This window comes from Nyctereutes procyonoides, unplaced genomic scaffold, assembly GCF_905146905.1.
Source record: "Nyctereutes procyonoides isolate TBG_1078 unplaced genomic scaffold, NYPRO_anot_genome, whole genome shotgun sequence".
Lineage (NCBI taxonomy): Eukaryota > Metazoa > Chordata > Mammalia > Carnivora > Canidae > Nyctereutes > Nyctereutes procyonoides.
In genome coordinates this window covers 1901172-1925007 of record NW_026575041.1, presented here as the reverse complement: position 1 = coordinate 1925007, position 23836 = coordinate 1901172, and the positions used below count along the sequence as shown (strand labels likewise).

At 35.4% G+C, this 23836-nt stretch overlaps 1 protein-coding gene across 1 annotated transcript in view; it reads left to right on the top strand.

Annotated features, from left to right (window-relative positions):
* FCHSD2 (FCH and double SH3 domains 2) overlaps positions 1-23836 on the top strand; it is a 318404-nt gene that overhangs the window by 229255 nt on the left and 65313 nt on the right. The window contains exons 9-10 of the mRNA XM_055320838.1: positions 9479-9601; positions 19315-19410. Coding sequence (XP_055176813.1) covers positions 9479-9601; positions 19315-19410 — 219 coding nt within the window. The remainder of the gene's footprint in view (positions 1-9478; positions 9602-19314; positions 19411-23836) is intronic.

The following is a 23836-nucleotide window of genomic DNA, read 5'->3' as shown; positions in this document are numbered from 1 at the left end:
TATACCTAAAGAACCAAACTTCAAAACAGTTACCATTTAAATGCAAACAAATCTATAAATCAATAAAATCCTAACTGATAAAATAATTAAATATGATAGCTGATATAGATTAAAGATTAAAAAATTACTACTTGAAATATGGATTATGATAATGTCTCTAAGCTGTTTCAAATTCCCAGTACCTGTTCTACCATATACCTATAATGACTCTCATCACCCTTTTTGCTTTGCTAGTATTGCATTTACTGATGTCATTTGATCTCCACATGTGCAACTGTGTCATTGCATTTTAAATTCAAGGTAATTTTAAGTTCAAGATCTAGTCTCATTAACTTAAGACCATTGGAGTTGAACTGCTTGACATAACCATAAGCATAGGCATAGAAATCCCATGGCAATTTCCAGTAAACGTGATCATCCATATTATCCTGGAGTAAATTAAATCATTTAAAATTATTTATTTAAATGAAAACAAAAAATTTTAATTCCCACAAAGAATTTATGAATTTATTAACTGCAAAGATTATGTGGTTAAATCTTCGGCTTTCACTTTAAGGAAAAATACTCCAATTAATTTTGTCTATATACTATGTATATGTGAGGAACAAAAGAGATTTGGGGCTACTAGGATTGGGAAAGGAGCAAGAGATTTCCTAAAGCAGTATGCTCAAGCCAGTAAATCTTGGCTTGAATCTCTTGACATCCTGCTTTAAGTTTACCTGGGTATGTGACTCACCTTTATCACATTTTACTTGATTGTTGATTCTAGTGGGTTTATTACAAATGAAGACTAATGGTTAGGAGTAGAGTGAGATGGAAATAATGGATGGCTAAGGAATAAAATGAGTTCCTTGTATATTAAAAAGTGGTCAAAATAATACGTATTAAAATTTCCAAATCAAGTATTTGTGGAATCTCTGAAGCTTCTTGCAAAACTCTGGATTTCCTGAAACACTGAGATAGAAACATGGTCACTAAATAAACAGCAGAGGCACCTGGATGGCTCAGTCATTTAAGCGTCCGACTCTTGATTGCAGCTCCATTCATGATCTCAGGTCCTGGGATCAAGTGCCCCATCAGGCTCCCATCTCGTGGGGAGTCTGCTTGTCCCTCTGCCTATCCCCCCCACACTTGTGCATTCTCTCTCTCTCTCTCAAATAAATGAAATCTTTAAAAATAAGTAAACAGCAGCAGCAACAACAATAAGACCTGGGGAGAGAGAGGAATCTGATTTCCAGAATTACCACATTATACTACTTTAAATGTCTCATTCTTAAAAAAATTATCAGACATTCGAAGAAAGAGAAACGTATAGCCCTTACAGAGGACTAAAAGGAAGTCAATAGAAACTGACCCCCAAGAAGCACATACATTGGACTTTCTAGACAAAGAATTTTTATCACCTCTTTTTAATATGTACAAAGAGCTGAAGGAAACCATAAAGTCAAAGAACTAAAGGAAAGTCTGAGAACAATGTCCGACCAAAGAGAGAATATCATCAACAAAGAAAAATTACAAAAAAAAAACAAATAGAAATTCTGGTATTGAAAAATACAGTAGTTGAAATAAAAATACATTAGAAAGGTTCAGCAAAGTTGAACTGGCAGGAAAAAAAATCCATGAATTTAAAGTCAGACAATTGAAATTATTCAGTCTAAGAAAGGAATAGTATATTTAAAGTCTGATTTAAAAAATAACACATAGGGATGCCTGGGTGGCTCAGCAGTTGAGCATCTGCTTTCAGCTCAGGACGTGATTCCAGGGTCTGGGATCAAGTCCCACATCAGGCTCTTTGCAGAGAGCCTGCTTCTGTCTCTGCCTCTTTCTCTGTGTCTCTCATGAATAAATAAATAAAATCTTTAAAAAAAAATAAAATATAACACATAAAGCAATAATTTTAAAATATTGTTAATGGGCTTATAACATGTAAAGATACATTTATATGACAGAAATAGCACAGATGAGGGAGAGAGTAAAACTATGTAGGACCAGAGTTTGTATGCTTTTGGAATTAAGTTTACATTAATCCAAATGAGTTTGCCTTAAATTAAGATGTTAGTTGTAATCTCCAGGTAATAACTCTGAAAATAATTCCAAAAATATATATAAAAACATCAAGGGAATTAGAATGGTATACTTGAAAGTGCTGTTTTAGGGGCACCTGGGTGACTCAGTCCGTTAAGCATCTACCTTCCACTCAGATATGATCCCAGGGTCCTGGGATCAGGCCCCCACTTGGGCTCCTTTCTCAGCAGGGAGCCTGTTTTTCCCTGCTCCCTCTGACCCCCACTCCTGCTTTCTCTCTCTCTCTCTCTCTCTCTCTCTCTCTCTCTCTCTCTCTCTCTTTCTCTCTCTCTCTCTAGAGCTCTTCCTCTCAAATTTTTTTAAAAAAGAAAATGCCTATTTTGCGGGTCTCATGAGGAGATACTATTATCTCTTCATTTTTTAAATGAGGAAACATCTAGAGAGGTTACACTGTTTAAGTACGTAATAGAATTGAGACTCAAAACCAAGTCTGTCACAAAAATCTCTGTAATAGGTCCTATCAAGGACATCGATGAAAATCTTGGGTAGAACATAGAAATGGTTAAGCTTTATTATTTTAATAACCATGTTTTATAGTACTATACTCTTTTGACTCCAGATCAGGAGTTTAAAGCTCAGGAAGTTTCAGTATTTTCCTAGAGTAATATTTTTAGTAAGCAGTATAGCTGAATTTGACTACAAGTGTATATGGTTCAAAGCTTTCTGTCGGACCATGCTGCTTTTGCATTGCAACCTAAATATTGAGATGGTTTTAACACACTCACAAGCAGTTATGCATGCTAGTAAATAACTCAGGAGAACAACACAGACTTTATAGAAAAGCAATATTGAATTTTCCTTTTCTGGAGTTTTGTAATTCATGGAGTTTTGTAATTCACAGATGGGAACTTTCTTATTTGTTTTCTCTTTCAACCTAAAAGAACTCAGTGTTTTTAATAAAACAACCGTGATCTGTTTCTAATTTTACTTTATATCAATTGATATATTCATCTATGTGTTAAAATATTTACAAGGACACAGATGCAGCCCAGTACTTGCTTTGATCTCTTTTCTTTAATTTTTATTTTTAAATTTTTTTATTGAAGTATAGTTGACACACAATGTTACATTATTTTCAGGTGTACAGCATAGTGATTGGACATCTCTCTGTATGCCATGCTCACCACAAGTGTAGCTGCTACATGTAATCAGACAATATTATTACAATACCATTGACTATATTCCCTATGCTGCACCTTTCATTCCCATGACCTCTTCAATCTCTCTAAATTTGTAAAAAGTGATCTTGGTTATGTATAGCTGGGGTCTTCTCAGAAAGATAAATGCAGGCAGGCAATCATTGTTCTCTTCCATCAGCAAAGGAGGACTGTGGAATTTCATGATTTAATTTTAAGAGAGCTTATATTTGTCATCATCTTGATATTTATATCCTTGACTTTTACCAAAGACTATTTTAGAATATTCATTGCTCTTAGAAAAGAATTTGCCTTTCTAGGCTGCATTAAGGAAACTCAAGAGATTTCAACATAACTCTATGACTGTAGAATCTGTGCCCTTCCTGGATCTAAATGAGGAGGCCACTGTTTAAAGTCTCACTATACGGGGATATTGCATCAAATGCTTAGAAAAAGGACACATTTTCTTTCTCCTTACCCCTAATTCAGGATAACTTTCCTCTTCAAACAAGTTGCTGGGCATTTATACTTTCTTGTAAAAAAAAAAAAAAAAAAAAAAAAGTTCAGTGGAACATCCCAGTATTTTAAATTTCTGAATTTGTCTTAAAGATATCCCCCCCCTTTATTTTTTTACTAATTTGAATTGTATTTACTATTATGAGTTTGTGTTGTAAAACTCAACTGATTTTAGAAATCAAGTTGATCAGGGATCCCTGGGTGGAGCAGCGGTTTGGCGCCTGCCTTTGGCCCAGGGCGCGATCCTGGAGACCCAGGATCGAATCCCACATCGGGCTCCCGGTGCATGGAGCCTGCTTCTCCCTCTGCCTATGTCTCTGCGCCTCTCTCTCTCTCTCCCTCTGTGACTATCATAAATAAATAAAAATTTAAAAAAATAAAAAAATAAGAAATCAAGTTTATCAAATGAGTAAAGAGGGTATTGGTAATAATACATAAGGATCGTGTGGTCTTTTGGTAACAGAAGAGAACATGGCTGCTTAAAGGCATTCAAGTTCAATTTTTCAAATTGGAAAACTACCAGACCATTAAAACATGTGGCTCATCAAAGGCCTATGGCTTCTCAATTTAAACATTATAGACTTCTTCCCCTAGCAATTTATATCAGATGTTTTTTAAGCTTGACTATTCAAAATACATATTTGGTTGAATTACCTACTAAATTTTTGCATAGTGGAGACCACCCAGGAGCTCACTCTGCCAGATTAACTCATATTTGTATAAACCATGGAAGAATGCCTCTTCTGCCATTTCTGAGCAAATACATGAATTCTAGTTTACCATTGTAATTACCATTACAAAATTTGTGGCTCTTTACACAGCTTTCTATATTAATTGAATTTGTGCACATCTGCTCATTTGAAAATGAACAAACAAGTGTACTTAAAACATTCTTATGCCTTCCTCATTAAATGATAGGGTTCAGATGCATCTTCACCATGCATGCCCTTGTTATATTTATATTATAGCTATGACACATTTACCATTTATTGAAAGCTTTGAGTAGTTCTTACCTTACTTTCAATTTTCAGGAAATACAGGTAGCTGGGCACCTGGGTGTCTCAGTTGGTTAAGAGTCTTCCTTAGGCTCGGATCATGATCTCATGGTCCTGTAGTTAAGCCCTGTGCTGGCTCCTTGCTCAGCAGGGAGTCTGCTTCTCCCTTTTCCTCTGCCCACCACTCCCCCACCCCCACCCCCGCTTGTGCTTGCGCATGCTCTCTCTCAAATAAATAAAATCTTAAAAAATTCACAAAGCTTTTGAAATATATTTGTGGTTCAGTAATAACAGTTGTCTACTTCAAACTTTCACATCTGTTTAATTGAAGAGAATCAAGAATATAAAGCAAACTATCGAATTAGACTTGCAGTTAATTACCTAGATGAATCAAAGTTTTTCTTATAATACAGTTTTCAAAAGAAATAATTTAGATAGTTCAGCTGATAAAAGCTACAGTTATCATTCGTAACCTATTAGTGAGGAGTCTCTTAATTGCAAATAACAAAGACTCAACGCAAAGTAACTTGAGCAAAGTGGGAATTTGTTGGCTCCCGTAACCAATTACAGGGTGGACAGAGGGGTGCTTACTCAGAAACCACCCAATCCAAGGACATTCCCTGTCCCTCCCTTCTGCCCCGTGGTCCCAGCTTCACTCTGCCAAATTTCTCATCACTGCTTTTCCTTGTGAGTTGGTATAAATCTCTTCTACTAAAGATAGACTTCCTCTGTTTGGTAGGAAAAATAGCCATTTGGTGGTAAAGAATAGGCTTTTTGGACTCAATAGCCATTTGGTGGTAAAGAATAGGCTTTTTAGACTCAGCTTCCATCCCAGGAATCACTGGTTTAGGTTAAATGTCAGTAGTAAATGTTAGCTGCCTGTGTCAGCCATAATTATTACTATTTAAATAAAGATAAATAAGGGGAGAACAGTCCAAGCCAAGAGAATAACTTAATTGGAAAATGAAAGTGAATGTCATTTCCTAAAATGGCTCAAATGTGGTTGTAATAGAGAGCACAATGCAGATAACAGTGATGAGAGATGGTGCTAATGAGAAGTAATTTGGGACTAGATTATAAAGAGCCATAGATACCAGCTGAAGAATTTTGACTTTTCAAAAACAGTGGGATCCACTGAAAAAAAATTATAGCATCACTTTTTTTCCTGATCTGATACTCAGGCTTTCTTTTTATTGTTTTCTAGAAAATTCCCAACATATACTGCAATAAAAAGTTGTATGATGACTCCCATGTACTCATTATCCAGCTTTAACAGATACCAATAGATGGCCAATCCATTGAAGATTTTTAAGGAAGGCAAGCGAGTAATTGTGACACTTCCTTTATTTAATCTTCACAATGTGCCTGTGAAGTATATGGTATTCCCACTTTCCCTAATTACAAATGAGGAAACCATCAAAATGAAGAAGTAACAGTGCTGGCATTCTAACCCACATACAACTTACTTCAGAATTCGAATTCTTTCCTGTACTGCAGCATGCTGCCTCTAATTCTGATGTAGAACATGATTCTGTTGAAGACAGCTGTTGATCTGCCTCCCTATTGGGGCTGTTGACCCTATTCAGGATGGTAGATTTCTCTGCTCTAGCCACTGTGCCTCCTCCAGGGTCACCAGGATCTAACTCAACATAAATACTCAACCTAAATGCTAAACTAAATGTTCAGCTAAAATGACTGCTTATTAGTCCAGTAATTCTCAAAGTATGGTCCTTAGACCAGCAGCATATTGTTAGAAAATATAAATTCTCCCCCCTCCACCCCCATCCCAGTCTACTGAATCAGAAATTCAGGGGCTAGGAGCTCATGATCCCTATATTGCCATTTTCTATGTGGGTTTGTTTGTTTGTTCTGTTTACTGTGTTTAAATAAAATGCTCCAAATTGTTTCCTGCAAGCATGAGGTTAAGACCATCTACCAAGAGTATTCCTAAGACAAAAGCATATTAAAAGAATTTATAGGTTTCTTTTTTAACAGGTTCATGAAAACCATGTCCTAACTTAGGAATTCTTACTCATACAACACCAACAGTCTCTCTGGGGATATTACATAACTACACGGAAAGGAATTTTAAGGCACTTTTTACTGCCTATATTTAAAGTGCTTGATGGTGCCATCTGGTGGTGTAAGCACTATAGAACGTGCAGCTTTGTTAGTGCTTTGGGGATAGAACATGTGTATTTTTAAAAATCAGTTTTACAGTAAAAGTTTAATGGAATAGTCAAATATAAGATGTACAAAGAATTTATCTACTGTAAAAACTCCATTGAGAATTCTTAGACATGATACCAAAACACAAGCAACAAAAGAAAAATAGCTAAATTAAACTTGATCAAAGTAAGAACTTAAGCACATCAGAAAACACTACTGAGAAAGTGAAAAAACAGCCCACAAAGTAGAATGTATTTGAAAGTCATAGAGCTAAAAAAAAAAAAAAAAGAAAAAAGAAAGTCATAGAGCTCATGAAATAGAAGTATCCAAATACGTAAAGAACTCTTCCAAGTTCCACAACAACAACAACAAAAAAAAACAACCTAATCTAAAAATGAGTGAAGGACTTGAGTAGACATTTCTCCAAGGACAATATACAAATGGCTAATAAGCACATGAAAAGATACTCAACATTACTAGTCATTACGTAAATGCAAGTCAAAACTACAATGAGATACTGCTAAGATGGCTTGAATAATTTTTAAACACAAACAGAAAATAACAAATGTTGAAGAGAATGTAGAGAAACTGGAACTCTCATACATTGCTGATGAAGAAGTAAAATGGTGCAACCACCATGAAAAGGCTTGGCAATTCCTCAAATAGTTAGACATGGAATTACCATAGGATCCAGCAATTTCACTACTAGACATATACCCAAGAGAATTGGAAACAGATGTTCAAATGAAAACTTGTACATAAATAAATGTTCATAGAAGCATTGTCCATAATGGCCAAAAAGTGGAAACAACCCAAATGCCCTTCAACCAATGAACAGGTAAATAAAAAAATGGTATATCCATATAAAGGAATATTATTTGGCCACAAAAAATAATGAAGTATTAATACATTGATGAACCTTAAAAATATTATGCTATATGACAGAGACAGGCACAAAAGGACACATGTTATATTATTCCATTTATATGAAATGCCTAAAATAGGCACATCCATAGAGATAGAAAAATTAGTAGTTGCCAGAGGCGGGGGAAAAGGGGAGAGTAGGATTTCTTTGGGGGCAATGCAAATGAGATAGTAGTGGTGGTTGCACAGCACTGTGAATGCACTAAAAGCCACTGAATAGTACACTTTAAAATAGCTAAAGTAGGGATCCCTGGGTGGCACAGCGGTTTGGTGCCTGCCTTTGGCCCAGGGCGCGACCCTGGAGACCCGGGATCGAATCCCATGTCGGGCTCCCGGTGCATGGAGCCTGCTTCTCCCTCTGCCTGTGTCTCTGCCTCTCTCTCTCTGTGTGTGTGACTATCATAAATAAATAAAAATCAAAAAAATAAAATAGCTAAAGTGGTGGATTTATATTGTATGTATTTTACCTCAATTTTTAAGAAGACCTCCATTGATCGGCAAGAGTCCAGAACCTTTTTTGGTTATTATTATTATTATTATTATTATTGATATACTTTGCCCACAGTTGTTGGTAATATGTATGCTATTTGTTCTACTTTTTTTGACCTAAAATTATTTATACATGCTTTTGCAGCTATACTTACCACAGTTTTTGTTGGCATGTATACTTAGTTAGACATATATAGATATAGATATAGATATAGATATAGATATAGATATATAGATATGTTATATATTATATATAGTTATATATAACTTAGTTATATATATGTAGATATATGTTATATATAACTTAGTTATATATACATCATAGCTTAATTATTTTTCAAATGTTTAGTGGTTTTCTTTTTTTTTTTTTTCTTTCAATTTCATTGAGTCCTGCTCTAAATGCATAAACAAAGAGTATTTAAAACTCTTTATAGGGATGCCTGGGTGGCTCAGTGGTTGAGCATCTCCCTTTGGCTCAGGGGTAATCCCAGGGTCCTGGGATTGAGTCCTGCATCAGGCTCCCCGCAGGGAGCCTGCTTCTCCCTCTCCCTATGTCTCTGCCTCTCTCTTTCTATCCTTCATGAATAAATAAATAAAATCTTTTAAAAAATAAAACTTTTTATGGACCTTTCATTGGTATTTCTTCCCCAGATTGTACTGAGTCACTTTCTTTAAACAATTTCTATTGTGTTTTTTTCTCTAATCTTTTTTTCTCTAATCTATAGGAAGAATATACTAATTTATAATACTACCAACAATGGATGAGAAAAAATGGAGGATATTAATGTTCGCATGTCTACCCTGCACATGCACTGTGCCTGGATCCTTTCACATCCACTCTTTTATTCAACTCCCACTCCTACTCTGTTATAAAGTAACTAGAGGGGTTGATGCAGTTTTTAAACAAAGACAAAAACCCAACCACTTTATCTCTAAGTTTTGTATTACCACAGCTTTACCAGTATTGAATTTATCTTTTTTAATTCCTATTTATTAGAAAAGGCATTTTCCCAGGTGATTGTTTACTGTTGACATGTATGCTTACATAACTGTCTTAGCTTTTCTCCACTTATTATTAATGGATTTTAAACAATTTACCTTGTGAACAGTAAGCATTATATATTAGAGCTTTGTCATCATACTTTTGCTTTTACCCTTTTACAGGCTCTTGATGGAAATGTGTATGATCACCTGAAGGATTATTTAATAGCCTTCAGCAGGACTGAGCTAGAGACATGCCAAGCTGTGCAGAACACATTCCAGTTTTTATTAGAAACCTCCAGCAAGGTAAGTTACCTTTATTAAAATACATGATATGTTATCCATTTTAGAATCTAAAATGTCTTTGCATATAAACAAAATGAAATTACCGATACATTAGAAGAATTCTTTAAAGGGCAAATTTCCTGGAAACAGTATTCTTCTAACAAAGTTGGAAGGTGTTCTCTTCCCTTGGTGAGTTGGCACAAAGGGGAAAAAGGGAGGTGATGACACAAGCCAGCTGGGACATGAGTCTTTTGCCATGTATGTGCTTTTGAGAAGAAATGATTTAAAGAGTTTTACCTTCAACTTAAATAAATTTGGGGAACAACAAGGTCATGTGTCAATGCAAAGAATAATAAAAGAGCACAAAAGGGAAAGTAACATTTTATTATTGTTGAAGAAATGAATACTCGATCTTGTTTTTTTTAAATTAACCTTACCTTTTATGTGCTGTCATTCTTTGATAGTAATCTTTTTATTCAAAAGTGTTGAGATCCAGCAACTTTGCTGGCATATTCACACACTGCAGAGAAAGCAAATGAAATTATTTGAATTCTTCAAGATCTGACAAATTAAAATTTTTTGCAGCAGAGAAACTGTTCTTTTGAAGATAAATTGTTCTTGTGATTAGTAATGTTATTTTTATTCTGATAAATGCATAGCAAATATTCCCTGACTGGAAGCATGCAATTGTAAAAATACATTCATTTTTTAATATCTATTTTTAAAGATCCAGCTTGGTCCTCTTTTTTGGCAGGGGAAGAAGGAACTGGCTAATACTATTTGGAACTAGCCAGATATTATTTGGAAAAGAATCAGGGTTTCTTAAGAAAAGAGTCATAGACTCTTCTTCCTGAACACCTCATATGTATGTATTATTGTTTTCAATGTACCATAGCTCTTTTATTTTTAGAAAAGCATTTAAAATATTAAGTTGATATGGGACTATAAAGATCACTAGCCTGGTGCTTTGAAATCCTGTCATAACTTCTATTTTCCTTTATTTTTACTCTCCAGAATCCAATACAAGGTATAAAAAGATTGATATATGGAAAGAAAGATGGGCAGAAAGATGGATAGTTATATGAAAGCAAATGTAGAAAAATGTTACTTGGTTAAAGCATCTGCTTTCAGCTCAGGTCATGATCCCAGGCTCCTGGGATAGAGCCCAGCATTGGGCTCCCTGCTCAGCGAGGAACCTGCCTCTCCCTCTGTCCACCCCCGACTCATTCTTGCTGTCTCTTTCTCTCTCTCAAATAAATGAATAAAATCTTTAAAAGAGAAAGAGAGAGAAAAAAGAAAAGTGTTAATTAAAGAATCTAGGTAGTGGGTATATGGATGTTTCCCTACAGTTCTTATTTTAATGTATGTACATTTGTAATTTTCCATAAGAGAATGTTGGGAGAAAGTCTATAAAAACATCCTGGCTTTGTTCCATTTATGTGGAATGGTTGATTTTTGACTAGTGATCAAATAGTTTATTTTTTTTAAGATTTTTTTATATACCTATTTGACAGAGAGAGAGCACAAGCAGAGGGAATAGCAGTGGGAGAGGGAGAAGCAGACTTCCTGCTGGGCAGGAAGCAAACTTGGGGCTTAATTCTAGGACTTTGGGATCCTGACGTGAGCCAAAGGCAGATGCTTAATCGACTGAGGCACCCAGGGGCCCTGTGATCAAATTGTTTATTGATCCATTCAGGGTTTCTATTCCTGTTTTTGTACATTTTTGTAACTTATACTTTCCTAGGAAATTCTCATTTATCAAATTTGATGGTATATGTTTGTGTATAAACTTCTGTGCCTCCACAGTTGTCTCCTTTTTCATTTCTAATATAATTTGTGTTTTCTCTCACTGTGATCAGATTTACCAGTCTATTCTATTAATCTCTTCCAAGAGCCAACTTTTGTTCTACTCTTCCATGTTATTATTTCCTTAATTTCTGACTTTATATTTATTATTTCCTTCTACTTTATTGCAGCTTATGTGCTTATTATTTTTCAAGTAAATCCACTTAAGACAAAAATCTTTTTCTACTTTAACTGCATTATATATATGTAGGGCTATTTGTTGTTTCTACATTTTCCCCCTTGTTAACCGATGAATTATTTAGGAGTTTTCCCAGTCTTCATTCAGTGGGAGTATGGAGTGGAGTAACTTTTTTCATTTTTAATTTTATTAGAAATTCTATTTTGTTTTTATTTTATTACATTCTGATTTTATCAGAGGTTGTCCTCTGACAAAATTGTCTGAAATCTCTTTTTCTGAGAATAAGTTAGATTGGATACACTACCTTTAGTTTATAAAGCAGGTAAGTATACAGTCTTTAAAAATAACTAATATTTTACACAGCACTTAATTTTCTAGGAGTTTTTAGCATATCTTCTGAGGTTGGTATTATCATGCCCATTATATAGAGAGGAAAAACCGACTCAGGAGGTTTATGTGACTGCCCCAGGCTACATACTCATATAGTATTGTCCATACTCTACTACCATACTGTATTATCTCTTTAATTTATATTATTTCCATAGAAAATGAATTTAAAATGTATAAACTGATTTGGACATATAAAGAGATAAGCTTTCATTTTCCTCTGCAGTCACTCATAGGAATATCTTGCTCCCCAGAGATGAGTAATAAATGAGATGCTCTTCTGTTTAGATTGAAAGTAAGAATGATGTAACTAGGAGATGAGCCCTTTTGTTCCAAATACCACAAGAGTTCATAACTTCAAGTTTTATGCCATGTGTTTTTCTGTTACAAAGAGCTTGTTATGCTACCCTTATAATATAGTAAGAGTATTTTTAGTAAAAAGCAGCACAGTGATCTGATAACCCCGAGGAAAGTTTGAAACTCTAGGTTTTTATTCTACACCCTTATTAGCCTTCTTGGAGGAGGAGGTTATTCTTCCCACCATATCTAAATTATAACTGTGCATGTTCTCAAATATATTTTGGGGTAACTGTACTGACACTGTAGCTACACTACACTACTTTTTTTTTTTCTTTCGCTACCATTTATTTGCTATGTGGTATGTACCCAAGACATGAGTCATGTCGAGTATCCTACTCTCTGATCCCAGGAGACAGGGTAGGCGAGGAAAGCCCAAGGAGAAGCTACCATATCATGGGGAAATGGTAGGGGCTGGTGGAGGCAGGGGGAAACCAAGGCATCCTGCTCTGACTTCTAGCAACTTCTGCCCTCAGTCATGAGGGGTGCCCTATTCTCCCATCCAGTGATCCCAGGTGTAGCAATGGGAGAGGGGAGGACAAAAAAGGAAGATGACTCAGTGCTGGATGGAGGCGTCTCTGCTCTGCATGGCTATTTGGCTCTGGCCTTAACTATAGGTGAACTGTAGTTACAGTGCTCTCTATATCTTATATCCCCTAAAGGGAGAACCTGGCCCTAGGAGTTTTTGTTTGATTTTAGTTATTTATGAAGCTTGCTTTTCTCCTTAATATTTTATGAAGTGCTTTGTATATGTAACTGAAGCAGATGTTGTCATAAATATTTTCTCTAGGATAGTAACTCCAAAAGTAGTTCCACTGGCCTTTATAGTTTGTTCACATGTGCTTGCTCTCTGTCTGCAAAAGGAAACTCCTACCAATTAGTAACATAGCTCTTCTCTTTAAACAATTCAAAAAATAAAATTGTTATTCTCTATTTTTTTGGAAATTAAATTATTATTGCCATCCTTAATACTTTGAAGACTAAGCAAAAAAAGTAAACTTAATAAAATAAAGGAAAAAAATTACATGATCATCTCAAAAGACAGAGGGGGAAAAAAAGACAGGAAAAGCATTTGACAAAATTAAACATTTTTTTAAAAAATTTTATTTATTCATAGAGACAGAGAGAGAGGCAGAGACATAGACAGAGGGAGAAGGAGGCTTCCTGTGGGGAGCCTGATGCAGGACTCCATCCAGAACCCTGGGATTATGACCTGACCCAAAACAGACACTCAACCACTGAGCCACCCTAGTGCCCCAAATTAAACATTTTTTCATGACAAAAACACAAATTAGGAGTAGAAGGGAATTTCATTAACAGATAAAAGCATTTATTAACACTGCACTCAGTGGTAAAAATCTGAAAGCTTTCCTTCCTGAGATAAGAAACAAGACAAAGATGCCCATTTTCCCCCACTGTACTAGAAGTCCTAGTGCAATCAATTAGTCAAGGAAAAAAAATGGGATGGCTAGTTAGTTGATCATCTAACTTTGGCTCAGGTCATGATTGTGGGGTCCTGGGATTCAGCCCCATTTTGGGTTCCCCACTCAATGAGGACTCTTGTTTCTCCCTCTGCTTGTGCTAGCTCTCTCTCAAATAAATGAGTAAAATCTTAAAAAAAAACTAGAAGGAAACCAAAGTGAAAGGGAAGAAGTAAAATTATCTGTATTTGCAGATGACATAACTATACACAGAAAATACTATAGAGACCACAAAAAAAAGTACTGGAGCTAATAAATGAATTCAGCAAAAGTTACAGGTAGAAGATCAAAGCACAAAAATCAGTTGTGTTTCTATACTCCCATTACTGAATAAGCCAAAAGAAACTTAAGAATTCCAACTGTAATTGTCTCTGAAGAATAAAATACCAAGAATAAATCTAAATAAGGGTTTGAAAGACTTGTACATTGAGAAACTATAAAACATTGCTGAAAGAAATTAAAGAGGACCTAAATAAATGGAAATAATAAATATTTATGGATTAAAAGATTTCATATTACTAATATTGCAGTATTCCCCCAAAGCATTCTACAGATTTAGTCAATCCCTATCAAAAATCCAATAGCCTTTTTTTTTCAGAAGTGGAAAAGCTAATCCTCAGAGTCATATGGAACTACAAGGGGTCCTAAATAACCAAAAATAACACTGAAAAGAAAAAGTTGAAGAACTCACAGTTCCCAATTCCAAAACGTACTGCAAAATTAATCAAAATAATGTGGTACTAACATAAGACTAGACATATAGACCAATGAAATAGAATTGAGAGTCCAGAAATAAGCCCAAACATATGGCCAATTGATGTTCAACAAGGTTACCAAGGCCACTATTCTTAGTGAAGAAAGAATAGTGTTTTCAACAAAAGATGTTGAGACAACAGGATAGCCACATGCAAAAGAATGAAGTTGAACCCCTGCCTCATTCTATATACAAAAATTGACTCAAAATGAATCAGTGACTTAAAGCTATAGAAGAAATCTTTATGACCTTGGATTTGGCAGTATGTTTTTAGTTTTAATAGTAAAACAGCAGCAACCAAAGAAAAAAATAGGCAAGTGGACTTCTCCAAATAAAAGCCTTTGTGTATCAAAGAATTTTATCAAGAATATGGAAAAGATGGCCCATAGGAGAGGAAAATTATTTATAATAATTACTATTTATTATTTGAAATTATTTATAATCATTTGTCTAATAAGGATTTAATATTTAGAATATATAAAGAACTCAACAAAAACACAAATGACCCAATTAAAAAGTGACAAAGGATCTGAATAGACATTTCTTTAAACAAGATATACAGGGGCACCTGGGTCACTCAGTCAGTTGAGTGTCCAACTCTTGGTTTCAGTTCAGGTCATGATCTCATGGGTCATGAGATCAAGCTCCATCTTGGGCTCTGAGTTCAGCAGGGAGTCTGCTTGAGAGTCTTTCCTCCTCTCTCTGCCCCTCCCCCTGCTCACTCGCTTACTCTCTCTCTCTCCCTCTCTCTTTCTCTCTCAAATATAAATATTTTAAATATATATACAAAAAAATCAATGAATAAAAAATAATTTAGAAAAAGATCTACAAATGGCCAATAATCACATAAAAAGATGTTCAACATCATTAGTCATTAGGGAAATGGAAATCAAAACCACAATGACATCCATTTTTTACTCACTGGGATGGCTTTAATAATTTAAAACAACCAAACACACAGAAAATAACAAGTGTTAGCAAGGATGTGGAGAAATTAGAATGCTCAAACATTGTTAGGAATGTAAAATAGTGCAGCCACTATGGAAAATAATTTCTCAAAAATTGGAACATCGAGTTGCTGTATGACTCAGCACTTTCACTCAAGAGAATTGAAAACGTATTAAAACAAAAAAAGTCACATACAGATGTTCAAAGCAGCATTATTCATAATAGCCAATAAGTGGGAACCTAAATGTCTGTCAGCTGATGATTAGATAAATATGCTATATCCATGCAATGGAATGTTGTCTATAAAAAGGAGTGAACTGCTGATATATCATACAACACACATCCCAGAGAATAAAATATATTAATAGCTATGCCATTTAAAAGATGCTATTATGAGCTAAATTGTATACCCCTAAAATTCATATGTTGAAGTCCTGATCCCTAATACCTCAGATTGTTACTTAATTTGGAGATAAGATCTTTAAAGAGGTTATTAAGGTAAAATGATCTTAGTTCTCCAGAACTAAGAGGAAATAAATTTGTCATTTAAGCCAACCAGTTAGATCCTTTGTTCTGGCTGTCGTAGGAAACTAATATAGATACTTATCCTCATTATTTTTTTTAATTTTTATTTATTTTTGATAGTCACACAGAGAGAGAGAGGCAGAGTTGTTTCTAGGGAAACAACTTAATTGAACAACTAGATAATAAAGAGAAAGAACCATTTATCTTGCCTTCCTTATACAAACTATACCTCAAGGTAATTAAATAGTCGACTTGCAAAGTTTCTTTTACAGACTTATTCCAGCTAATAAATGACAAAGGAATGATAGAATTCCTTGTTAGATTAATAGGAAAACAAATAGAAAAATCTCTAGTTTTTGCATCCTCCAATAGATTTATTATCATAGGCCTGTTACATTAGTTTCCTATGGCTACTATACAAATTACCATAAACTAGGTAGCATAAAACAACAGAAACTTATTGCCTCTGAGTTCTGGAGCCCAAAAGTCCAAAATCAAAGGATCATCATAGCTGCATTCCTTCAAAGAGTTTTCGGGAGAATCAGTCCTTGCCTCTCCCAGCTTCTGGTGGCTACAGGCATTCTTTGACTTATGGCCATATCACTCTAATCTCTGCTTCCATGGTCACGCTGGCTCTCCCTCTGTGTTTTTTCTGTGTCTTTTATACAGATACTTATCATTGGATTTAGGGCCCATTGAGGGAATCTGGAATTATCTCAAAATCTTTAACCTGCAAAGGTCCTTTCCCAATTGAGGTAACATTCACAGGTTCCAGGGTTTAGGACATGGATATACCTTTTTATGGGCTACCCTTCAGCCTACTAAAGCTGTTAGTATCATAAAAATAGGTAAATCAGAGGCAAGCCTTCCCATGGAAGTAAATATCACCTTGCAAGAAATAAAAACAAAACAAAACCCAGAATGCAATCAAGCTTCAATTTATAGGACATACAGAGAACAGAACACAGCAAGGATGCAGTCAACAAAATTCAGGTTGTAGGAAACACCACAGGACAAAAACACAGTTTCTTCAGCAAATAAACTTCAAGAGAGAAAAAAAGTGTTGGAAGAAGGAACCTATGAACGAAAAGAAACCTAAGCAACATCATCCACGTGCACTATGGAGGCCTTATCTTGTTCCTGAGTTGAAAAGATTAAATATATGGAATAGTTAGGGAAATTTGATCTCTTGTTTTATAAGCATGTATTGTAAATTTTAACATGGACAGGTTTTTTTTTTTAAAAGAGCCCTTCGGGATCCCTGGGTGGCGCAGCGGTTTGGCGCCTGCCTTTGGCCCAGGGCGTGATCCTGGAGACCCGGGATCGAATCCCACGTCAAGCTCCCGGTGCATGGAGCCTGCTTCTCCCTCTGCCTGTGTCTCTGCCTCTCTCTCTCTCTCACTGTGTGCCTATCATAAATAAATTTAAAAAAAAAAAAGAATCTTTAAAAATAAATAAATAGATAAATAAATAAATAAAAGAGCCCTTGACTTTTAGGTATAAAACTGAAATATTTATGGATGAATTGATATGTCCAGGACTTGCTTCAGTATAGTTGAGGGTGGAAGAGGAAGATTGGTTTATTGATGAAATGAGACTGGGCACAAGGGGACATTTTTGGAAGTTGAGTGATGAGTGTATCGGGATATGTTATACTGTTGTCTCTATTCTTATATATGTTTTAATAAAGTTGAAATCTAAAAAGGTTGTAACTAGAAGAGTAATCCTCTTAGCTTTTTCTTCATGGTGATTAGTAAGGCTCTCAGGGCTGTGTCAAGAGCTTTCACAGCTTAAAACTGGAATCCAGGAAAAGAAAAAAACACATTTCCCTTTGAGAGTATGTTTATTCAGCCAGCTTTGCCTGACAAAATTCTCCTAAGTTCTCCTCACCCCATTTCACCCCCATCAGTCTGGATTAAATATCACCCTCTTTTATGTTCTCCTAGTACCTTCTACATACATCCACAGTGTATTTAATTGTGTACTGTCTCGTTCTCCCACTTTCTAGATTATAAGTTCCTTGAAGATGCTAGCCTTGTTTATTCATCTTTGTTCATCTATATGTTGCCCTCACCTCTACATTTAACATTGGTCTTGGTAAGCTCTCTCAATAAATGGTTGTTGAATGAGCAATAGGGAATTGGGTTTGTGCTGGTAAATAAAATGTGAAATATAACCCCTACTTTCTATATCTCTTTGGTAAACCATTTTCCCCAGACTACTAAGGTATTCCTACAGAACTTCTTTAAACTTTTTTCTTCTTCTGCCCATTCTCTGGCAGACGTGCTAATGAAACATAAATGAAGGGTAAATATTGTGACAAAATGGAAAATGGGTTTCTGCAAAACCAAATGTTGCTGATTCCCACTCTTTCCCAGGGTATATAGTGCAGTGAAGTCTTTTCAGTTGGCTATCTATCTGTACTGTTTGTTTTGCTACATTCCGTGTATCAGAGTTCCCTTTCTATATGAATTCCTTTTAATTTGTCTTCTTAGTATGCTTTAAGATGGTAATTAGAATGTAACCTCCTAAGAGCACCTGGCTGACTTAGTCCTAGAAGCATGTAACTACTTGATCTTGGTGTTGTTTGTTCCAGTCCCACATTGGCAGGAAGAGAGATTTACTTAAAATGAAGTAGAGATTACTTAAAATGAAAAAAAAAAAAACCACAAAAGACTGTAACCTCCTAGAAAAGGTGTCAAGAAGTACTATAAAAATACTATTTTGTAGGGTGTCTAGCAGGTTCAGGTAGAGCATGCAACTCTTAATCTTGAGGTCATGAATTCAAGCCCCACTTTAGGCTTCAAGCCTACTTTACAAAAAATTTAATACTATTTTGTGCTATCGGTGAGGTCTTCTGGCAGTTTCCTAGTGGATGACGATCTCAATATAGCAGACTTTAAGAAGTCTACAAAACTTTGTTGCTGGGAGAGACCTAAGAGACTAATGTGCTTCCCTATTTTCATCCCACTGACCCCATTAAAAAGAGCAACATTTTGTGTAATTGCTATATTTTTTTTGCTATCTTAAAATATTACATATTATCTAGTCCCAAAATCTGGGCTAGTTTCTAAACTAGTACTTTCCATATTTAGACTATTGAGAAAATAGGACACATAAGTAACAACTGTTACCTAAAATGAAAAAAAAATGCCTACTTACCATTTTCTTTTGATCATATAGTGTTGGATAATTTCTCATTTTTGGAAAGCAGAAGAATAAATATTAAACTTTAAAACATGGTTACTGGACATCATAACCTTATTAAAGTCTTAAAGATACTTTATTTTCTCTTTAGGTGGTACGGGACTATAATCTTCAGCTGTTTTTACAAGAGAATGCTGTATTTCACAAACCCCAGCCCTTCCAGTTCCAGCCCTGTGACAGTGATACTGTAAGGGAATTCCAGATTTTCATTCCATTTGTTTTTAAGCTATGTTTGTGCTCAAATAACTATTGTCCTTGGACTAGACAGAAAAAACTGAGTGTGTCTCCTTAATTTTGTAACAAAACTGTGAGTATACAGAGAAACGGACATTTCTCCTTTCCAAAATGCTACTAAAACCCAGTATCTTTGTGTTAGCGACTTAAATGAGGTTAAGTTGTAAGACATGTAACTAAAAACCTGCAAAATGAACAGAAGGAAGAAGAAATACTCAATAAAATTTTTTTCAATCCAAATATGAATTATACTTTCCATCCATGAAATTCTTCACATGTACACACTTCCAAAGAAACCAGTGGTTAAATTTTAACCGGAATAGAATCAATAAACAACAGTGAATATGTGCCTGCACGTATTTTGGTTGGCTTTATAAAAAATTACAGGCCCTTTATAATTCCTTTCAGATATTTTAGAATGTCAGAACATTAATATAAATGCCAAATTGGCAATTTTTAAAAAGCAGACATTAATCATGTATTTTATCCTTGAGTTTATGAAAAATGTTTGCCACTATTTGAATTAAAGAAGATAGAACCAGTATGCTAATTTGATACATTAAATAAAGGATAATCAACTTCTTCAAGTTGAAAAAGCACATGTTGGCATATCTAACACATTCTTTCAATATAGGCAAGCCAAAGAGAGAAGTCAAATTATATTCATAAGGTCTTTTAGTAAACCTAGAATCAGAACCAGGGTAATTTATGAAATCAGAGTTTCATGGTATCAGTTTAGTAGAAACCTTTGCTGGAGATATCTTCATTACTTTTCTTACATTTTAAGGAGCCCTGTTTGTGGCTATGTAGGAAATCAGCATTTACCTCTAGATTATAACCTTTATATTAATGCCGTTTTTTAAAAATCAGTCTGCTTTTGCTTAATGACTCAGCAGTGTTGTCCCATATAATTTGACTTCTTTATTGGAGAAGAATGAAGCAGGGCATTAGAATATACAGAATACAGACAGGTTTGCTAAGCTTGATTTAAAATTGTGACTAATTCGAAATTATTTTATCTCTCCCCATTTTCCTCAGAAAAATCAGAATTCTAAGAGTAGATAAACTCTCATCTCACTTGTCTAAGGCCCAACTACAATCCTAAATCCTCCTTTGTTTCTAGACACTGTGCTAAATGTTCTTAGCTGTGTGTCCCTGTTTGCCTTAAAATTCTAACTATGCTATTTTCTGTCCTTGTGCAATCTTTACTGGGCAGAGTTTAAAAGCTGCCCAACTGGTGGATATTGAGCTCTCCCCTGTCAGTGCTCTGAGAATGACCATAGCTGAGGTATATGGGCGTATGGGTCAAGGGTGGGGGAGATGGGATGTATGGGTTTGCATGTTAATGAAGGGTGGGACCTGGTATTGAGATTAAAAGTGTGTGTGTGTGTGTGTGTGTGTGTGTGTGTGTGTGTGTGTGTAAGGAGCCACTGGATGCTTAAACTGGGGCTTTCCATTTTCTCATATAAATCAAGGATTTCCTTTCCTACTCATACTGAAAAGATTGATACTTTTTTATTTTTCCTGCAAAAGTCAAAGATGTCCAAATGAAAACATTCAGTCACAATATTACAAGGTTTGAAGTGATTGTACCCTTTTTGGTTTTTTGGCTTATCTTTACTTGCAGATGGATCAAAATTTCTTGTCATTTTATTTTAATATATAATTATTTTGACTCATGCCTTAGGATGATATACCGAAAGAAACTGCCAAAATGGTTTTATAAAGACACAATTATTTCTATTTTTTACAGCCATAGAATTATTTTTTAAAAAAGGTTTTATTTATTTATTCATGAGAGACACATAGAGGCAGAGACGTAGAGGGAGAAGCAGGCTCCTCACAGGGAGCCCAGTGTGGGACACAATCCCCGGACCAGGGATCGCGCCCTGAGCCAAAGGCGGATGCTCAACCACTGAGCCACCCAGGGTGTCCCATAGCCATAGAATTAGATTGAGAATCTTAGTGTTTACCATAAGATCATTACAAATGACAATGATCAGTTGCAAGTTTTGTCTGATGGAAGTTAGTTGTTGTCTCATAGTTAACCCTGAAAGATTTCCTTGTCTTTACTTCCGTATAGAGCTGTTGATTTCTATGGTTGTCCTTACTTTATATCCTCAATTACCATTTTTCAGATGATACTAGAAAGTTAGGAATCCTTTCTAGAAAGAGTAATGTTCACCTTTCTTTGCTGAAATGAAAGTTTTAATGTAAGATTATTCTAAAGGATGAGATGTGCCCTAAAATTTCCCTTACTCCCCCCAAAAAAGTGGATGTTTGATTAGGAAAATTGACAAGTGCATATATTAGGATCTCAATTTTGGAGAGTCATTCAGCTATCAGGTGGGTCATGCTTGTGTTAGAAACTCATATAGGTGTCATATAATGAGAAATCATGAGCTCTGGAGCAAATCCTGGCTGTGCCATTTGCTAGCTGTGTTTATTTTATTTATATATTTATATATATTTAACCTCGCTGATTCAGCTTTCTCATATATAAATGTTGAAAACCTTAATCGGTTTGAAAATTAAATGAGATACTTAAGCATTTGATTCAATACCTGGCACATAGTAGATAAAGAGTAAATGTTGACTATCTTTTTTCCCCTATCTTTCCATAAGACAAGCATATTTCATTTTTTTAGCTTTTGCCCCTAATTGTTTTAGAAATAGCAAAATATCAAACTCCCTTGAAACTTCTGCTCTCCTTTTTTATTGCATAATATAGATCTCATCAACCTCTTTCTTAGCAGTTTATAAGCCTAAAAGGCAATCTGTGTAGAATAAACAGCAGCCAATACTAACAATTAGTGTCCCTTCTTATCCCTCTTGTACTTTTCTTCCTCAGCACCTCTGCCTTGCATACATCTCAGTGTTTGTTCCTTCCATTACCAAAACTAGTGATTTGTACCCTTAAGGACATTTCCTTCAGGTCCTATGAAAAGGACCTCCCATCCTATTTCAACCTGGGATGGGGAATAATATGGGAAACACACACATCCATATATTAAGACAGGAAAAACTGAAGGAAACTTTTTCCCCAAATTTTCTGGTAGGGATGAGAAGACCTTTTTCCTCTTTACTTTTCCTGAACTGCAAATAATAAGATCTTCACAGATATCATTAGCTGACATTTTTATCACAGTATTGCAGATATAAAAACTAGCTGACAGGGGTGCCTGGGTGGCTCAGTTGGTTAAGTGTCTGCCTGGCTCACGTCATGATCTCAGGGTCCTGAGATCGCCCAGAATTGGGCTCCATGCTCAGCAGGTAGGTTGCTTCTCCCTCTCCTCTACTGCCCCCACTCGTGCTCGCTCTCTCTCTCTCTTTCTCATAAATAAAATCTTTTAAAAAATAGCTTACAAATTTCTGATATATGATCTTTTTCCATTATTTTAGCCACTAGTTGTGGTATGTAATTCTTCCATGTAAAGATTAAAAGCTATATTAAGTGGACACTTGCTGTAATTTGGAACTTTTGCACATTAAATTTTCACTTAATTGGATCATTTTATACATCTGTTAAAAATATGTACAATATATGTAAATCAAACTAACATAATGTACACCTTAAACTTATATAATAATATATGTCAATTATTTCTCAGTAAAACTGAGAAAAAAGTATTTACCCAAAATTATCCTTGTCTATAAGTGACTACATGGAATCAGTATAAATACAGGGAAATTACTTGAAAATTATCATTTTTAGTGAGTAGATTTATCGAGACACAGGCAGAGGTAGAAGCAGGCTCCATGCAGGGAGCTGGACTTGGGACTTGATCCCAGGTCTCCAGGATCAGGCCCTGGGCTGAAGGCGGCACTAAACTGCTAAGCCACCCAGGGTTCCCTGATGGAAATCTTATATTGTGTATAGCATTGGCGTATGCTGTGATAGAGAATTTGTGGAAAATTCTCTTGTGAGTAAATAGGTCGCATCCTCCTACACATATACTGACCGCAGTATCCAAAAATTAAAGGCTCTGATTATAAATATGATTGTTGCTCTCCAGAAACAGCAGTACTGGCTGTCAAGTGTTCAGAGGGCATTGTCCTAAGTTTTTGTCTTTCAGAAAGGACTTACTTGTTTTTTTTTAGAAAATCTACCATCTGTATAATGAGTCTTTGTGCTTTTCTGGATTTAGTGCCTTCTCTAACTACCTACAGGTATCCAGAGCTTTCCATTGATGCCTTGGTAATATACTGACACAAAAGAGCCTGGAGGTTCACTTTTTTATCTAGCCTGTGATTATAGCTCTTTTTTTTTTAAGTTTTTATTTATTTATTCATGAGAGACACAGAGAGAGGGAAAGAGAGAGAGAGACAGAGACACAGGCAGAGGGAGAAGCAGGCTCCATGCAGGGAGCCCGGCATGG